Below are 19,316 nucleotides of genomic sequence, written 5' to 3'. Positions count from 1 at the left end.
TATTAAATGTTCCCACAATTACAAGAGACATCAATGAGAAAAATCATACCAAAAAAAAGGACATTTAAATTTCCTTTTAACTGTTTTATTTGAGATTCAATTTGGTCATCAGGGGGGTGGGACAACAGGAAAATGTCTAGACTTATTTTGTATTTTTAAAAAAATTTTCAAAAATTCTTTTCTCCTAGTTTTTTGCTTTTTTTTTTAGATTTGGTCTCAGGCCAAGTAAATTTACACATCAACTTCATGTTTTAGTATTTCGTACGTGGATTATTTGAAATTTGATGGATGGGACGTAAAATGTCCTCCAATTCTGGAATGACCCAAAAATCGTGTGGAAACAGCAGCAGATTGGTCTGTGGTAGCATGTTAAGAAAGCACATAGAGAAGCATCTAGAAAATTAGGACTTCCTCCGGTATTTTGGCTCCATCGATGGAAATCACCAACAAGTCAAAGCTCCTCCAAAGTCCAGCAGCAGCTACTTCAATTACAACTTTTCTAATGGGGAATTATAAAAGTGTGGATGGTGGAGAATCACTTGTATTGTCTCTCAGCATCCCAAACACATGATTTAAGTTTGTTTTTAGTTGTTGTAGAAATGTATGGCTGCATGCTGACAGGCCTCACAGACTCTCAAGACAAGTGAAGACATTTACATCACAAGTACCCTTGCAGAAAGCATGAATTGGCCTCAAGTGGTGCTAAAATGGCACTAAGATCTGTGCTGAAGAGGTAAAAACAGACTTGTCGTCTTTACATATTTTTGGTAAGAGGTGTCCACGGCTGTCTTGCACAGAAATTGGTTGTAAAGTGTCTGTATTTGTTCGAATTAAACCACCTTCACACGGGGATGGTTGGTTTTCTGATGAGCCTACTGGCTTTTATTCTATTAGTTCTAGCTACTAACCGTCTAAACCCCAAACCTCAGCGGCAGGTTTGAAAGCCACGTTATTTTTAAAATAAATCCTTCATGGTGGATCTGTTTCCATAGAGATGCATGACTTTACATAGCAGTGAAAAATGAACCACAGTGGGGAAAAAAGAAACTGAAAACCAGAAACACTTCACGGTTAAAAAGACGCATTTCACAATACAGCCGCTCTGAAAACAGCCTTTATACGGTACATGTTCAGTGTTTCCAAAACGTAAAAATAACAGGTATTATCCTTCAAAATTCAATCTTCAATCTCAGTTTATTCCTCAAAAAATTCTACTTTTGCCTTTAAATCAGACTGATCACCGAGCTTAGTGTCTTTAATCTGTTTCCCGGCTTTAATTAATTTAAGTTTCATCTATAAACCAGATTGTTGTGGAGTTCTGTCAAGCAATTTCTTTAAAAAAAAAAAAAAAAAAAAAAAAAATCAGTTTTATACACATATGTGCACACAAACTGTTTTCCTACTGAATATGTTTCAATTGGCCAAACAATAATAGTCACCTAACAAGATAAGTGTAAAACGTCTAATATATGAATCTGGGCAACATACATGCCATAAATTCTGGTTTTGGCAGGATGTTGTCCTTCAAACATAAGAAAAAAATTACTTTTAATGGATTTGCTGCCACAATAGAGCATATAAAACCTAAAATGTGTGTCAGGTGGGTCTTCATTCATTCACTCTACTTCAAAATGAGCTGTAATCCGCTGATGTTTGAGAGCTAATCGTGGTTTCCTCTCAGCAGCCGACTCTTTGTTTCTGCCTCTCCTGCCACTATTTCCGTCCATTAGACCCGGTGTGAAGACGAGGGGGTTAATTAGTGGGATTTACAGCGGCGCTCTGATTGGATTTGTTCAAGTAAAATCACTAGAACACACACATGTACGCTGAGGATTCCTCCAAAGTGACAGCAGCCGGCGGCCTGATTTTCTCAGCTAGCTGCAAATGAAGGATTAAAACATTTGAGTCCACAAACCGTTCTGATGCTGTTGGAGCATAAAATATGAATTTGGCCTTTTGCAGATGAGTGACAGGTACGAGTAGTGTCAATCCAGGCTGCCTGTTATTCCAAAATGACTTGTCTTTTCATGATGATAAATTGAGGAGAGTGTTTCTGACAGGCTGAATATTTCATTAAGAGATAAAAAAAAACATAAATAGCTGAATTGAAGGTAGTTGCTGTATTTTATTATTTAAATCCTTCAAAAGAACCCTTTAAAGAAATCAAACGGTACTAGATCTGTAGCTTCCTTCACAAATATTATTCTTAATACATTTTTCCTCAGGCTTCACTGCAAATACCTCCTTCTTATCGAGTCGTTTCTCAGGTTTTGTCAAGTTTTATCATCTTAAAACGAGTAAATTTAATTCTAAGTTTAATTTTTAAAAAAAATTAACCGAGACGCATTTAATTCTAGTTCTAGACATTCAGACCTATAAAATATTTTATTTTTAATTCGAAATAAGTTGTTTTTTTCTTTTATAGTCTGTCTGACTGACTGAACATTTCATTAAGAGATAAAAAAAAATGCATTTTATTTTGAAAATTCTTCAGAAGAACCCTTGAAATAAATGAAACGGTACCAGATCTGTAGCTTCCTTTACAAATATAGTAGTTTTTTTCCACAGGCTTCAGTGCAGATAACTCCTTCCTATTGAGGATTTTTTCAGGTTATGTGAAATTTTATCATCTTTAATGAGTAAAAATGCTGGAATTTTTTTACATATTAACCGGGATACATTTAATTTTAGTGACAAACACTGAAACTTTATTGGGTTTTTTTGGAAACACGTTGATATTTTTCCATTTACAGTATGTTTGACTGGATAAATTTCATTAAGAAATAAATAATAATTGTAATTTATTTTGAAAATCTTGCAGAAGAACCCTTCAGAGTAGTCAAACAGTACAAGATCTATAGCTTCCTTCACCAATATATTTTTTTTCTTCAGGTTTCACTGTAAATATCTATTTCTTATTGAATACTTTGTCAGGTTTTGTTGAATTTCATCATCTTAAAATGAGTAAAAATGCATAAAACTTCTTAAAAATTAACCAAGACACATTAAATTCTCATGTAGCAACACTCAAACCGAGACATTATTAATTTTTATTTGGAAACAGACTGACATTTTTGTTTTATAGTAAGTCTGACTGACTGAATGTTTCATTAAACGATTAAAAAAGAATAAACAATTGCCCAACCAATGGTTATTGCTATATTTTGATTTGAAAAAATTCTTCAAAAGAACCCTTTAAAAAAATCAAACGGTACCAGATCTGTAGCTTCATTCACAAGTGTTGTTTTTTCCACAGGCTTCACTGCAAATATCTCTTTCTTGTCAAGTAATTTGTCAGGTTTCGTTAAATTTCGTCATATTAAAATGAAAAAAAATGTATAAAACTTATTAAAAAAATAACTGAGATACATGTAATTCTCAAGTAGCAACACTCAAACCGAGACATTATGAATTTTTATTTGGAAACAAGCTGATATTTTTCTTTTATAATAAGTCTGACTGGCTGAATATTTCATTAAGAGATTAAAAAAACAAACAAACAAGTAGTTATTATTTTGCAAAAATTCTTCAAACGAACCCTTTAAATAAATCAAACAGTACCAGATCTGTAGTTTCCTTCACAAATATTGTTTTTTCCATAGGTTTCACTGCAAATATCTCCTTATTGTCAAATAATTTGTCAAGTTTCGTTACATTTTTATCATCTTAAAATGAGTAAAAATGCAGGAAAGTTATTAAAATGAGCGGAGACATATTTAATTTGGCACTCAGTTTGACTTTTTTTTTTTTTTTTTAATTGGAAACAGGTTGAGATTTTTCTGTTTTTTTCCAAATAAATTCAGGTTTATATACATTATGGACATAAATTTGATAATAATGTAATAAACCTGGAGCGTCCTTTATTTTTTAAGCTGTATTCATTAGTTCCAGCCTCGTCCCTCTCTAGCCGACGTGAAGGATTTTAGATCTCCCACAACTCAATGGCAACAACGGTCACATGACGATCACTTTCACGTCTCGCCGGCAGTTTTTCATTCCAAGGCTGACTTCCAGCAGGAAGGCAGAAAATCTCCAAATGGAAAACATGATTGACAGACTGGCGACCTGTCTAGGGTGTCCCCTGCCTTCGCCCGAGTCAGCTGGGATAGGCTCCAGCGCCCCCCCGCGACCCTAGTGAGGATTAAGCGGTGTATAGATAATGGATGGATGGAAAACATGATTGATGCCTGCTATTCATAGTTTCCAGTTAGCTCCTCTCCCGCTGTTCCACTCATCCTGCCAGCAAGGTTCCACTGTAATTTAAATAAAAAAGGCATGGTTTGCATCTTCAGGTTGGTTTTTAAGGATGCACATGTGACCCTTTTCTTCTCCTGTGTTCTTCTCTTTGCAGTCCTAAAGCGAGGCAAAGTGAAAAAGGGCAAAAACGACCTGATCGGTGCAGAAGAAGGAGAAGATCCGTTCGCTGACATCTCCTCTGTCGGTAAATCTTCCATCTTCTTAACCAGCAGCAGCAGTTCACCTCTGACCTCCGCCAACCGCTGACCTTTAACAATAAAAGCCTCTGTGGAACCTGTCTTCTAGGATGAACGTAACCTCCGTTTATCAGATCAACACGTCAGCGCTATGAAACACGAGGCTAAAGGTCTTCATAATGTACATTCTGTGGATCCTGAAGCTTTTCCGGGCTGCAGAACTACATCACCTTGAGGGACTTTAATTAACTTCCCTAATTAGACTGTTAAATTAAAAGGAGAATCACCCGCAGCACATTAGAATTATACTTTTTAATATTAATGGACTTCCTCACAAAGACAACATGTAATCGGTCGTCTGTTGGCTGGAAATAAGCATCAGCGCCATAATTGAAACCATTTTGTTGCCTTCAATTTAAAAATGCAACTTTTTTTTTTTTATCTAATGACTGTTTTCCATAAGTGCCGAGGGAAATTATGTCAAACTCCGTCTTTCATCTCACTCGTTTCACGCATAATTTGTGCAGTTTTTGCTGCATATTTTTTAATGAGCAGCTGCAGGTAAATTTCACGGAGGTGATTTTATGCTTTTATTTTTGTTTTTGTGCGTCCCGTGAGTAAATACTCTTTTATCAGCTTACAGTCTTGGTCACAAACGGTTTTCATGCTTCTAAACTGATGGAAACTATAATTTGGATTAAAAAAAAAATCCCTTAAATACAAACTTATATTACAGTGATTTCAGGATGATTTGCTCTGGTTTTGCCGCTTCTGACATCCAGAGGAGTAATTTGCTTTAGGAACTTGCTCTAAACTGATGTCCTACGTAGATTATTTAACAATCTACTTAGAGTTTTGTAAATAATATCTGTAAGTCGCACAAAGTTCCTGCAGACTCTTGTTTGATATTAAAGAGTTAAAATCATGCTAGCTCCTGCAGCAGTGCAGAATGTTTCAAAAGGCAACACTAAACCTTTAATGGAAACAGGTTGATATTTTTCCTTTTAGAATATTTTTGACAGGCTGAATATTTCATAAGGAGATGGGGGGAAAAAAGAGTATTTTATTTTGAAAATCCTGCAGATGAACCCATTAAATAAATCAAACAGTACTTGATCTTCCTTTACAAATAGTTTTTTTCCCTCAGATTTCACTGCAAATATCTGCATCTTATTGAGTCATTTTTCAGGTTTTGTCGAATTTTCTCATCTTAAAATGAGTAAAAATGCAGAAAGGTATTGAAAATTACTGAGACACATTTAATTCTAGTGCTGGACACTCAGACTGAGACATTATTGGTTTGTAATTGGAAACAGGTTGATATTTTTCTTTTATGATGTTTTCAACTAGCTGAATATTTCATTAAGATGTCAAATATAGCCAAACTGAAGCTAATAGCTGTATATTATTTTGAAAATCCTTCAGAAGAACCCCTTAAATAAATTAAACGGTACAAGATCTGTAGCTTCCCTCACAAAGATCGTTTTTCCCTCAGGTTTCACTGCAAATGTTACTTTCCTGTCAAGTCATTTGTCAGGTTTCATTAAATTTCATCATCTTAAATTGAGTTAATAATGCAGAAAAATTATTAAAAATTAACCGAGACACATTTAATTCTAGTCCTAGACACTGAAACCTTAACATTGTTGGTTTTTATTGGAAACAAGTTGATGTTTTTTTTCGTTTATAGTATGTTTGACTGGATGAATATTTCATTAAAAGATCAAAAAGAGTATTTTATTCAGAAAATCCTGCAGCTTGTCAAAAATAAATCCTGCAGAAACCATAGATTTTAAAACTCGCTGAAGAATAAACCAGTATCAACCACATTGTCTTGGTAAATCAGATGTTTGTATAATATTTGCAGGTTCTTAAAACTCAAGGCAACATGTTTCTTTCTTCATTCATTTGATATTAAACGTCGTTTGTGGCTCCAGTGCAAAGAAGTGAAATGAAATAAGTTACATCTATTTTCACTGGGTTCTACAACATTTGAACATAAAATTATAGGTTTTTTTTCTACCACAACATTTAAATCAGAAAAAAATTTGTTATTTCTCAGATATTAGCCATTATTTTAAAGACAAATTATGTGAAAAGGATTGAACAATTTTAAATATATATCTGTTTATATTTTAAGTTTAAATAATTAAAAACTGCCTTTATTGTTTCTTAAAATACACATAACATCCAGTAAAATCACAGAAAAAAAGGTATTAATTTACACATTGACTGTAAAAACACAAGCAAACAGTTTTTTTAATACAATCAAAATATGTATTTTTACTAATAGTAATTCAATTTTTGCAGCGTATGACCATAAAGTCACAGTTGTACTCTATTTAAATCTGCTAAAGATCCCATTATTTTTCAGATATATGCTGGTATTGTTTTTGAATGTTGCAAGTTCACTATTTCTTCACTCTTGCTTTCAACTTGTCATGTTTTTTCCCCAGTGCAGCTAAAGGTTCTATGATTGGATAGCAGCACAAAAGTAGCTCTAAACCTGGACAGTACAGCTATTTCTTTTAGCATTTTGTTGTGCAATGTTGATGTAACTCAGGAAAACTGACATAAAAATAGTCTGCAGCAGGATGAATATCTCAGAGTGAACACGGGACACGTGTTGATTTCTGTAACGCAAAAAGTCAAACTATGCAGCACAAAAACATTAGCTGAAAGGAATTTATTAAAATATAATAAAAATGATGATTAAAAAAGGAAATAATGATCAAAAATCAGCTGAAAGGAGTCACATGCAGACAGTACCACAACTTGACATCTTTACGTTTAGATTTTTTTTACTGATTTAAGGAGCAAGGCGTGTAATTTGTGTTTACATGCGCACATATGTGGATTTTATACACTTGTGATTGTAATAAAATGCAGAAAATCAGGTGTGATTTGAAAGCATAGTGAAGACTGTTTGCTTTAGAGCTTTTCGTGTCGATGAGTGAGAATCCAGCTCATCGTCAGGAAACTACCGACTGATTCACCGTGAAAACTGTGAACCTGACGGATGATTAACCGCTCTTCCTTTTCTCGCCTCTTCGTTTTCAGCTCCTCCCGGCTCCCCGTTTGGCCGGGCCAGCGTGAAGAGCGGTAAACTGGACAGCTCGTCTTACTTCCGCCGCAAAGAGAAGAGGATTCGCTTCTTCATCCGCCGGATGGTGAAAGCTCAGAGCTTCTACTGGATCGTTCTGTGTCTGGTGGGACTCAACACTCTGTGTGTCGCCATCGTCCACTACGACCAACCCGAGTGGCTCACCAGGGCTCTCTGTAAGAAAAACACACAAATACACGCCTGAAATCTTTTATTATTCACACCATAAATAACAAGTTTCTCCTCTTGCAACCAGACACGGCAGAGTTTGTGTTTCTGGGTTTGTTTCTGACCGAGATGACGCTGAAGATGTACGGACTCGGAGCCAGAAACTACTTCCACTCCTCCTTCAACTGCTTCGACTTTGGGGTAAGTTTGAAGATTTGAAGTGTTTTAAAGTGTTTCAAACAGCTTGATATCACAAAGATATGTAACTCTCCTCTCTGCTGTCATCTCCAGGTGATCGTCGGGAGTATTTTCGAGGTGATCTGGGACATGATCAAACCAGGAGCATCCTTTGGTATCAGCGTGTTGAGAGCTTTGAGGCTGCTCAGGATTTTCAAAGTCACCAAGTTAGTGAATTGCTGAGAAAACTTACTTTCCATTGTGGAAAAACTTACCCTATGTTGATATTTTTCAGATATTTACTGTTGTTTTTTTACATTTTTTTGCATATTATAGCATTTTTAAACTCATTTTTCTGGCACCTTTGCTGCCAGTTTTTCACCGTTTTTGTATGCTTTTTTTTTTTTATTCGAATGCAGCTTAAGGTATTTCCACCTATAATTGGATGGAAGCACAAATTTAGCTCTTACTGTCGGGGTGAAGACAACAAAACTGTTCATTTCTGGAATCAAAAAGTAAAGCCTAAATATTTAGTACAATACTTATTTTGCAGCTATCAACCCTTAGAGCTGCAGTCAGCAAACATCTAGAAAAGGCAAAAAAAAATTAGATTTTTACACAATTCGAACTTGCAAAAGTACTCAAACTTGAAGTCAACATTCACCTGTTGCTTCTATTGGGATTCAAACCCTGCTTTTCAGAATAAAAGTCCTCTGTTTTACTCATTTCAAACTTGCAAACATTAACTAAAAGTCAACCGTCACTTATCGCTTCAAATGGGATTCAGACCCCACTTTTCAGAATAAAAGTCCTCTGTTTTTCCTATTGTACCCCCAAATCCTTGGATTGTGTAACTCTTTTGACTTTCTGATCTCATCTTAGTAAGAAGACATGTGATTGGCTAAAATCACTTGAACTTTCTAAAGCCTGAAAACTGGTTCAGATGTCCAGTTAGTTTGTAATTTTGTAAATCATAAATCAGTCAAACAAGAATATATAAATATTATACATATTGTACTGCCCATTCTTCTGCCATCAAAAGGATTTTACAACAACAGAATAAATCTGCACAGAAATCATTGAAGGAATACACTTTTCATCACAGCATGGCTTTGAATGTTCCATAAAAAGATATGTAATGTGGCAAAAAAGTAGAATTCAGTGAGAGGTTTGCAGCTTTTACATTGACTTCATGGAAATATTTTGCCATATAAGCTTCATATTGAGCTGCTGATGGAAGGATGAATTTATTTAGTGCTCTGCATTAAGAATCTTTGGACTTACTCACTTAAAAATGACTAACCTGGACTGTTTTTTCTTTTTAAATAAATCACAAAACAAACAACCAAACACAAAGATATGGTGATCTTGAAACTGTATTAGGTGAAAATCATGCAGAGAAAGGCTGGAGTTCATTAGCAAACTTCGTTTTGTGGTCCTTTTTTTCACGTCGTCTTCACATTGACAAAACATCCAACGCATTCTGCTCAGAACCTGCCAAATGCTAAAACTTTGTCCTTCATTCTTAATTCTTTTTCTCTTTGAACGAGCATTCCTGTTCGTGTTTTGTTTCATTACATTCACCATAATCCTGCGATTCACTGGAACTGGCAGCTGTATCTCCGCATCGATTTGTTTGATGCCACCTACAGCTCTTATTTCTGTTTGTTCTATTCTTTCCTGCTCTGTTTTGGTTGTTTCACCGGAATTGTTCTTTTGTTCCTTCTGTCTGAATTTAGCAAATTATTTTATGTCCCAGCATGACTAAAACCATCATTCCTCTGTTTGTTTTACCTCCCAGATACTGGAACTCACTGAGGAACCTCGTGGTTTCCCTCCTCAACTCCATGAAGTCCATCATCAGCTTGCTCTTCCTCCTCTTCCTCTTCATCGTGGTGTTTGCCCTGCTGGGGATGCAGCTGTTTGGAGGACAGTGAGTAATTTTCCAACCCGTCCTGCTCTTTTTTTTCCTTCCAAACACACTCAGATCCTCCCTTCCTCCTCCCCTCCATCCATCCATCCATCTCCCCTCCTTACCTTCCTCCCTCTATGTGATCCCTGACAGACATGTCGCAGCAGGTAGTTGGCAGATCTGCAGCAGCTCTTTGATATCACTCTCAGCAGGAGCTCCATGTCTCCTAATGACAGAAACACCTCATGATTCTGGGCCGGCTGTGGCTAATCAAAGGCCTGACATCCAAACGTTTTGCCTTCTATCTCCACCCACATCACCTCCTATCACACAGACACACTGCTTTGGCCGCTCGGTATTTTCTTTACAAGGTTAGACATCGTCAAATATCTGCAGTTTTTTTTTTTTTGTTGTTGTTTAGTTTTCTGTCATTTATGGTCTTTTGGTGTATTTTAACACAAATATGGTCTGGAAAACGAGCAGTCAGATGGTCAGACAGGTTAAATATGCCAAACAAACATATCTAGATCATTTAAATAAAGTTATGTTGATAATAGCTACGTGTAAGCACAGAGTTGAACCAGATATTGTGGATGTTTGCAATAGAATCGAATAGAAATACTTTATTGATAATTAAGGGGAAATTCTGTTGTTGCAGTAGCAAGAGTAAAGTGAAAACCAACACAATACAAACTAGAAAAGCACTCAGAGAGCACAGTAGCTGCTCAGTCGCTGTATGATTTCCGACAGATGAAATCTTTAAAAAGGTAGTGGTCTGCAGTGGTTCATTTGTAGTAGGATCACAAGCATGTGATTGTCAGCAGGCAGCTGATGTAGTGTTCACTTGTCATGGTTACAGTGACGCTGTGCTGCTATCTCACAATGATATCGAAATGTTCAACAAATCCATGGATCCAGACTATAAGCCACATCACTGCCAACATCTAATCACTTCATCCTTGTGTCATTTCTGACCTTCCCTAGAAATTTGATCCAAATCCGTTTTTGAGTAATGTTGCTAACAGACAGACAGACAGAGAGACAGACAGACAAACCAACACCGATCATCACACAACTTCACCGTGTTCTTTGGCGGAGTAATAAATAAGCAGAAATATCCGGTTAAAAAAAGAAATATACCTAAAGTACAAAATGCACAATAAAGTGTAAAATATACTGTGATTTAAAATATACTAAAGTAAAAAATGCACAATTATTGTCATTTTTGTCCAATACAGCTGCTTCAGATTCTCCTCACCAGTTCAGCTCCAACAATCAAAAAAATGAAATTGTAATTCTGCTAATTGGGATATTGAGGAACTAACATGCTTAAGAACAAAAATAATATTTAAAAGGTGTGAAGCTACAGCTGCAGCAGGTTGTTGGATCGATGAGTCATTCATAAAACTATGAATAAGTGTTTAAAGGCGGCAGTGACTTGTTATTTCACCCCATCGCTGCTGCAGCAGGTTGTGCATATTCTCAAGTGAAACGCCACCTTCACATGAAATCACGCCGCCTCGGACAGACAACCTTCGCACAAAAAACCCACAACTGCACGTCTCTGAAGCGGGAGGCTGTTGCCATGGCGCCCAGCTTCACATCAGTCTGCGACGTCGTTAACATCACATCAGTCTCCAGTGATGGACAAGTGTGAGATGAGTCTGACGTCCACATGGAGCTTCCAGCAGATGAGACACAAAACTGGTCGCTTTCTTTTTACTCTAAAATCTAAAAATGGGCCAAAAAATGGCAAATAATTTCTTTTTTTTTGTCTACTTTGTTAGCCAAAATACAGACAACCTTGAGTTTATTTATATTAAAACCAACTCTTCCTCAAACACATGATTTCAAAGATAAATGACTCTTTAAGAAGAAGAAATGTTTTGTTCTGTCCAGACTTTATTTTTGGCTCACAGATTATGTTCCTGCTCACAAAACACCAAAAAGTAATCTCCTGGTAAAATGGTGAGAATTGGAAGATAAACAGCTTGAAGCATAGGACTGTCTTCCTGCTGAGACTCACAGGACATCGAGAGAAAAAAAATACTCGAAAAGCTCAAAGGAAATGTGCAGGATTTAGTGTAATAGAATAATGATTTTCTTCTTGTGTTTGCTGCTTTGTAGTTCTCAGTTTTAGAGCTGCACACCTTCTTTGTTGATTAACTCCGACACAGCAGTGATGGCATTTTTACATTTGCAGCTCAGACTGTACAAGTGTTTGTTATATGATCGCATCAAATAATAACTGTTTACTCTGAGTCTCAGCCGGTTTGCCTTCAGTTCTGACATTTTCAAGACATGGCATTTAGTCAAAAAACTGGTAAATTAATCTGTAAATACAATAATCAGCTGTCACTATTTCCTGGATATCATGATTTTGGAAACAAACAGTGGAATTTTAACCTTTAATTCTCAAAAATCTTGCAATTCTTTCTTAACATCCATCAAATCCAGAACCTATTTGCGAGCCAAGATCAGAAAAACAAAAAGCATTTTGTAGTTATTTTGCCCCAGAGTTTGTCTTCTTAGGTTGAAGTTCCCTCCAGGATCTGTGTCACTGTGCTAATGTTTCTACAGTTACTCATTTTTAAAACTACTCCTAATTCAGCCCTCTCTCCGTAAAATGACATCCCATACAACTAAACCGCATTCTTGTTTTGAAACAGACGTATTTTCTCACCAAAACCTAAATCTGTAGTTGAAAAAAAAAATCCTCCTTTGTTAAAGTTCACACATTGTAATATTTGTCATGTCTGTACGTCTTAAGCATTGACTTTGATAAGTTTCCTCCATTCTGAAACACCTGTAGCTCAGAGAAAAGTGTTTGATGGATATGAAACAGTCACAAAAGACACCCCGACTCCCAGAAATAACATTTAACTTAAATGCTTTCTCCTTTACTTTTTGAAAGAAACATCATTTTGTCTCGTGACAAATGTATTTTCTCACTGAAACTGAAAAAGACTGTGAATTCTTTATTATTTAAATATTCATTAACCTTTTTTCACCAGGAGAAATCCCACTGAGATTAAGAACCTCTTTTGCAAGGGAGTCCTGGCCAAGATAGACAGTAGCAAATGCAAAACACTTTTTAAAAAGGGGCTTTTCTGTGACGCTTGTTTCTACATAAAATTAAAGCTTTATTGAAGCTGCCAAAATGCAAGTAAAGCACCAGAATTTAAGGGATAGCTCTGGTTTATTTTGATCTGTTGTGCTTTTATGCTAACTTTGTATTCTGCACCTCCGTTGTGGAGGTTCAGGCCAATAAAACAGCCTCAATTCATGGAGCTTTATGAGATCCAATTTAAATGGCTTGTCCGAAATAACCAAAAAATGGTCTAAAATGAATTTATAACTGTTTGCACTGACCCAAAATTGTGCATATTAAGGTAAAAATTGCCCAAAATGACAAAAAAATCTTCCAAGTGACAGTAACACTTTCAAAAATGGCTTTTATTTTGAAAAAGTTTAAATCGGACAAGCTACAAGACTTTCACCTTCAAGACTGGAATTTATCTGTCGTTAATGATAATTTAAAAAAAAGTTTTCAAGCAAATCAGATGTTTGAGCAGAAGAATCCTGATCATTTGCGATTAAATGACACTAAAGAGTTGAAATTTGGCTGCAGTTTTAGTGCCTCTTGCTTGTAAAACTCACAAAACGTCTGCGTTGTCGCCGACATACTCAGCTCCTCCTTCATTATTCTGTCTCTTTTCATATAGTAAAAGTCTTTTTTTCATTTCACATAGCCTAATATCTCCACCCCACGTGTTCGGAGAAGCGTGCAGCCGTCACCTGTACGAAGCCCACCTCTGCTATTGTGCCGAGGATTAGATTGAAAGCGAGGGAGGCTGGAGGGGAGTTCGCCCTGCAGGGCTGCTGCTTCCTGGATTGATTTAATGAAGTCTCGGCGGACGATGCGTGGAAGCCGAGCAGCACGCTTCCAATCCCTATTATCAGAGTAAACAGAGGCCCTCCCTGCACTGGGTCCACTAATCCCTGCAGCGGGAGGGGAGGGAAGAGGGAGGAGGAGGGAGGAGGTGAGGAAGGGGAGGAAGGCTGGGGTGAGGGTGGAGACGCTGATGGAGGAGGCAGTAATGAGATGGAGAAAGTAGAAGGAGAATATGATGACATACCGAGAGAGAAAAGGCTGATAGAATTAGTGGCTCCTCCCCCATCTTCCCTCTCATCCCTCACCCCCTTCCTCCCCCATCTCTGGGCATCTACAGTCCATATTAGAGCCAGAATGAGCTCATATTACAGGCAGAAATTGGGTTTTTTATTGATTTATGCCAAAATTTACCTGATCGTTCCACCCATATGTGATCATTACTAAACCACAGGAATTAATCTGCAACTCTGACAGCCTCCTCTCTAATGGGAAAATACAAGTTTTTGGAATCTAGCTTTACAATTTGCTCTCCTGTTCATCCAAAAGGTGTTGAATGAGGTTAAAATCAAGGTTTTGTGCAGGTTTACACATGTAAACTGGGAAAGGCAGTTCTATATGGACTTGGATTTGAACACACGTGGTGTTTGAAACCGTTTTCTGTAAATTTCCCCTAACTAACTCAAATATTTACAAGTCTGTGGATATACTGAAGTATTTACAGGTATGCTGCATATGTGTGTATTATGGTTGTATCTGTAGGAACAGATATGAGGGTCATTCCATCTCAAATCATCAAATTTTTAGAACAGTTTCTCCTCGAGCATCTCTGATTTGCCTGAAAATTTCATGACATGAAATATAGATAATTATAAAGATGTTAGTAAAATTTTAGCCTGATATATCAAACACTTTTATATATATATATATATATATATATATATATATATATATATATATATATATATATATATATATATATATATATATATATAAAAAATAATTTTTTTTTTTTTAATTCTCAGTCAACCCGTTTTCAATAGTTTGTTGCTGCACATTAAAAATACAGGTTATGTTTCAATGGCAATATCTCAGGACCTATTAAAGATAAAAACATGATATTTTCACGGCTATTTCTCATCATGTCATTGATTTAGAATCTGTATTATTGGACAAGATGATAAAACAGTCTCTGATTATGGGTGAGGTGAAATATGAAAAATTATTGAAATTGTCATGAGAAATTCTGTTTGTTCATATTACACAAATATTGATAATACAGAAGTCAAAATTGTGATTTTCTGAAGCATATATAGCTGCATGTCACAGTAATACAAAGTGAAATATATAGAATACATATAAAATATTCAGTGACAAAAATGAAAAGAAATATATATATGTGAGTGTATATATATATGTGTATATGTATATGAACAGGTATGACAAGGTTTGCCGTAAAAATAATAATATTAGTAGTTTGTCTAATTTACCATTTTTGTACAATATTTTGTCCAATATTGCAGATTCGGAATCAATGACATGATGAGAAATAACTGAAAGTTTCAGGCTTTTATCTCTAATAGTTCCTAAGATATTGTCGTTCAGACACTCAAATTTAAATGTGTGAAATAATCTGCTGAAAGTGCACAGCAATAAAAAACATAAAATTAAAATTTAATAAATAAATAAATATATATATAGGAAAGTATTTCATATATCAAGGTATAATTTCACAGATATCATTTTCAATATTCATAGTTAAAAAAAACATTTCTAACCAATAAGTGATGGTCGAGGAGATCGTTGATTTTCGATGGGATAGCCCCTGTACAGCTCTAAATGTGTAATTGGAAGCATTTCATATACAATATGCTAATGCATTTTTTAAATTTACCATTTATTTACACTCACTGTAAATTGTGTGTATTAGTAGTGTTGATATTTGTCAGAAAATGTTCGTTTTGTGATGCTTTTTGGTTTGAAAATTTGTATTTGATGTCAGTATCAGCCTCTAAAACTCATAACCGGTCGTGATGAAGCACACGTGAATCACTTGCAAACACACACATACACACACGCACATACATGTGCACATATCACTGGATCTGCTCTGAGAAACCAGCTGTCGTTTCTGAAGACGGTCGTCGTGGTAACAACATCCTCCACATCCTCTCCTCCTTCCTTCCTTCTCCCTCCATCTTCTCTTCCCTCATGTGGGTTTTGGACCCAGACACACATTTTCTCCCGTTTTGTTCCTCAGGCTGGTTTGCACCATTTAACGCATGCTCGGAATTATATGGTAGTTAACAGCAGACGACGTTTAAATTGGTTTATGCAGCAGAATGATGATGAATTTATAGTGTTTGAACCCATGTATGATTATTTGAAGAATACTTTTGATTGAACGTTGCTGTATAATTCCTGAGCTCTAGCATGCATCTTGCTTGAGTGTAGCATGTAAACTTTGTTGGGATTCTTCTGTCTGTCGAGGTCCAGTATTCAAGTCAAATTTGCTTTCACGCACCTTGATATCAAGACATATCCAAGGTGGGTGTGAAGGTTCATATTTGATACTTTCTGATTGCTATCAGGCAGTAAACCCACACTAGGCATTTATTTTAAAGCACCATTCACCTCAGTGTATTTATCCAAATTTGCAAATATCACGACTTTCCTTTAAACTCACTTGCAGCTTTGACATGAACACAAGAAGAAACCAACACTATCCCATTATAAGAAAATATAAATTAAATAACTCCAAATAACATTTGTAGGACTTTTACATCTAAATTAGCATCCAATGTCTTCAAGACCTTGAAAGATGAGTTGACTAAACCTGTCAGCAGCAGCTAAATCTGCAGTATACTGGAATTTTCCATCTAGTTTCTGGTTTCCTGCACCAGTAGCAATGTGTTTTATCTCAACTAGCAATGACTGATTTTCCAGAGCTAAAGTGGGAAGCTCTGTAGTGACAGAAACAGTTATAAATTAGGATTGTTGTGGATGTTATGATGAAAAAATCTAAGAAGAATTGAAGAAAAGTTTTCAATTGTTCAGATAAAAAGTCTGTTTTCAGAAACATAAAAAGCTGCCAGAAGGAGGAGACAAAAGTTCTGCCCTGCAGGTTTTAAGACTAAAATAACTTTAAAAATATGACTTGGTTTGTTTGTTAACATCCACATATGACAGTATTTATTATGTGTTTGCTTGTTCAGCATTGACTAAACACAGTTTTCTCTGCTGTGTAAAAAAAAAATAAATAAATAAAAATACAGTGTTAAGTAACTTAAACTCCACAGTAGAAAACGATGAATGTGAAAAATGGCATAAATGATTAAGAAAGAGTCAAACACAGACATTAACTTTTACTGTCGTGACTACAGAAGATTTTACATTAAATGTCAAACATGAACTTTAAATGATGATCTTTGCTTTCAAGTCAAATCTACACACATTTGTAGTCAGATCAGATGCCATAAAACACCATGCACATCTGCATTTATCTATGATTAATGACTGTTATATGTAGAATAGGAGTGCATCATCTGCATAAAATGACTGAAATATACTGGTTCACAAGAATAATGTCATAACATAAATAAAAAGGTCTTTTTGTAGCCCAAAAATAGAACAAAACAACTTCAAGCACCATCTATAGTCACATACTTATATTTTTAAAAATCCAGTTTTTAACTGTTCTATTGTACCTGAAAACAATGATGAATGCGAAAGATACCATAAATGATTAAGAAATAGTAACACAGACATAAACTTTTACTGTCGTGACCACAAGATTAAAATTTTGATAAAATCTTAAACATGAACTTTAAATGATGATCTTTGCTGTCAAGTTGAATTAATACATACTTGTAGTCTGATAAGATACCATAAAACATCTGCATTTATCCATGATTAGTGACTGTTACATGTAGAAAAGGAGTGCATCATCTGCATAAAATGACTCAAATATACTGATTAGGTAGGAAGAGTAATGTCATAAAATATCCAAAAAGCAGAACAAAACAACTTCAAGCAGCATCTACATTCACATATTTATCAAAAAAATCCAGTTTTTGATTATCTTAAGGTACCTGTCTTTATTGGCTTTTTGCCTGGATGCTGTAAATTCACTGACTTATTTCCTTCTTTCCTACTTTCTTCTTCTCTCCAACCCCAAATATTTCTTGTACCTGCCTTATTTTTACTTATATTTTTATATATATTTAATATGACAGTACAACAGTGCAGGTTCTGTTCAGCTGAATGACCACAAACCGTCCTTATGCATCTCTGTGTCGTTCTCTCACTGTCTTCTATAGTTTCAAGACCACGGATTCAGGTTTTGGCAGGTTTGTTGGGTCATCTGGGGGCTTTCTGCAAAGATTTAGACTCTTTGTGTAGAAAGTGTTGCATGTGTGATGGAAACAGTTAACTTTTTTAATTTATTTATAAAGGAACACCACAAATAAACCTGCAATCTCAATACCCAAAGTGCTTCAGTTTTGTGCAAACCCAGCAGTTCTGGGTTCAGATCGCTGAATCCACTTTGGATACAAATATTAGATTATGGGTCATGAAATCTTGTCTTTTATTTATTCTCTAATACTTGATGCAGAGAATACACGTAGAAAGTGTGTGAACGAAGTTTTCATGCAACAAAAAAACATGAAAAAATTGCAATAGAGTGGCATTATTAGGTTGTGAAGACAAAAACTCCCTTCATTCATTCATTCATTTATAGTTTCCGTGTTTTCTGTCATTTTCTCTCCCCCTGTTGAACTTTTGATTCAGTGTGTTATGTCGAGTCCAAAACAGACTGAAACTGTAAGATACATGTCAAAACAGCCATTTTTAATCTATAGAAACCTGCTTCTTCACAGTAACTACAGTTCTGAAACAATGGACACCGCAGAAAAGCAGCATTTTCCTCAGATTTACTCGACATAACCAGATAGCTTTGATATATTCTTCTTCTGTGGTGTCGCAGCTGCCACAGAGAAAGACTCAGAAATAAGAGAACATTCCTCAATCTTAGCTGATATTAGATGGTTAATCCGACATGTGGATTCGTTGACGCGCTGCATCGTTGTGTCTACTGTTTGTGTGGTGCGATGCAGCCGTTAGCAGCAGCTTCGGCGTGTTTTGGACTTGTGACTTGGAGTTGGTGGTTGGTGTTTTACCTGCTGTTGCATGTTCTTCAGTCCCAGCCATCGTCAGTACAAAAACCACCTCCTTCATGTTTGAGAAAACGTCCTGAAGCTGTGAGGAAATCTTGAGAAACCCGAACCTGGACTTGTGTTGTGCTTCTATCTTTGTGAGGACGGGAGACATTTCTGGACACGTTGTTCTGGTCACTTCATTCATTTAAAGACCAATTTGATGATCAGTACTTGGTTTATTAAAGTCACAATAAGAGTTAGAGTTTTTATGGTCAAAGAATAACTCTGGTTTGTTGAAACTGTCTTCAATTCGTGGGGTTTAGCCATCAGTTCAGTAACATTGTGTCATGTACACGCAATATTGACAGTAGAGAAAGGTGTACTTAGATCTTTAGATCTAAGTACCAATATTGTAATTTAAATATACTCAATTCCATGTAAAGGTCCTGCATAACAGTTCCTACTCATGCAA

General features: G+C 35.9%; 1 protein-coding gene across 8 annotated transcripts in view; it reads left to right on the top strand.

The window, feature by feature from the left end:
- Positions 1 to 19,316, top strand: part of cacna1bb (calcium channel, voltage-dependent, N type, alpha 1B subunit, b) — a 261,236-nt gene that overhangs the window by 142,686 nt on the left and 99,234 nt on the right. For 5 of the 8 annotated variants that reach the window (XM_055019128.1, XM_055019127.1, XM_055019126.1 and 2 more), the window contains exons 12-16: positions 4,352 to 4,441; positions 7,494 to 7,712; positions 7,793 to 7,905; positions 7,996 to 8,108; positions 9,683 to 9,814. In XM_055019128.1, the coding sequence (XP_054875103.1) occupies positions 4,352 to 4,441; positions 7,494 to 7,712; positions 7,793 to 7,905; positions 7,996 to 8,108; positions 9,683 to 9,814 (667 nt within the window). Of the gene's footprint in view, positions 1 to 4,351; positions 4,442 to 7,493; positions 7,713 to 7,792; positions 7,906 to 7,995; positions 8,109 to 9,682; positions 9,815 to 18,004; positions 18,035 to 19,316 lie in introns of all 8 variants that reach the window. The other 3 variants (XM_055019122.1, XM_055019123.1, XM_055019121.1) reach the window with 1 other exon arrangement.

The sequence above is a fragment of the Amphiprion ocellaris genome, chromosome 17, assembly GCF_022539595.1.
Source record: "Amphiprion ocellaris isolate individual 3 ecotype Okinawa chromosome 17, ASM2253959v1, whole genome shotgun sequence".
In the NCBI taxonomy this organism is placed as follows: domain Eukaryota; kingdom Metazoa; phylum Chordata; class Actinopteri; family Pomacentridae; genus Amphiprion; species Amphiprion ocellaris.
Note: the sequence above shows the minus strand (reverse complement) of the source record. Positions and strands in the feature narration are given on the sequence as shown.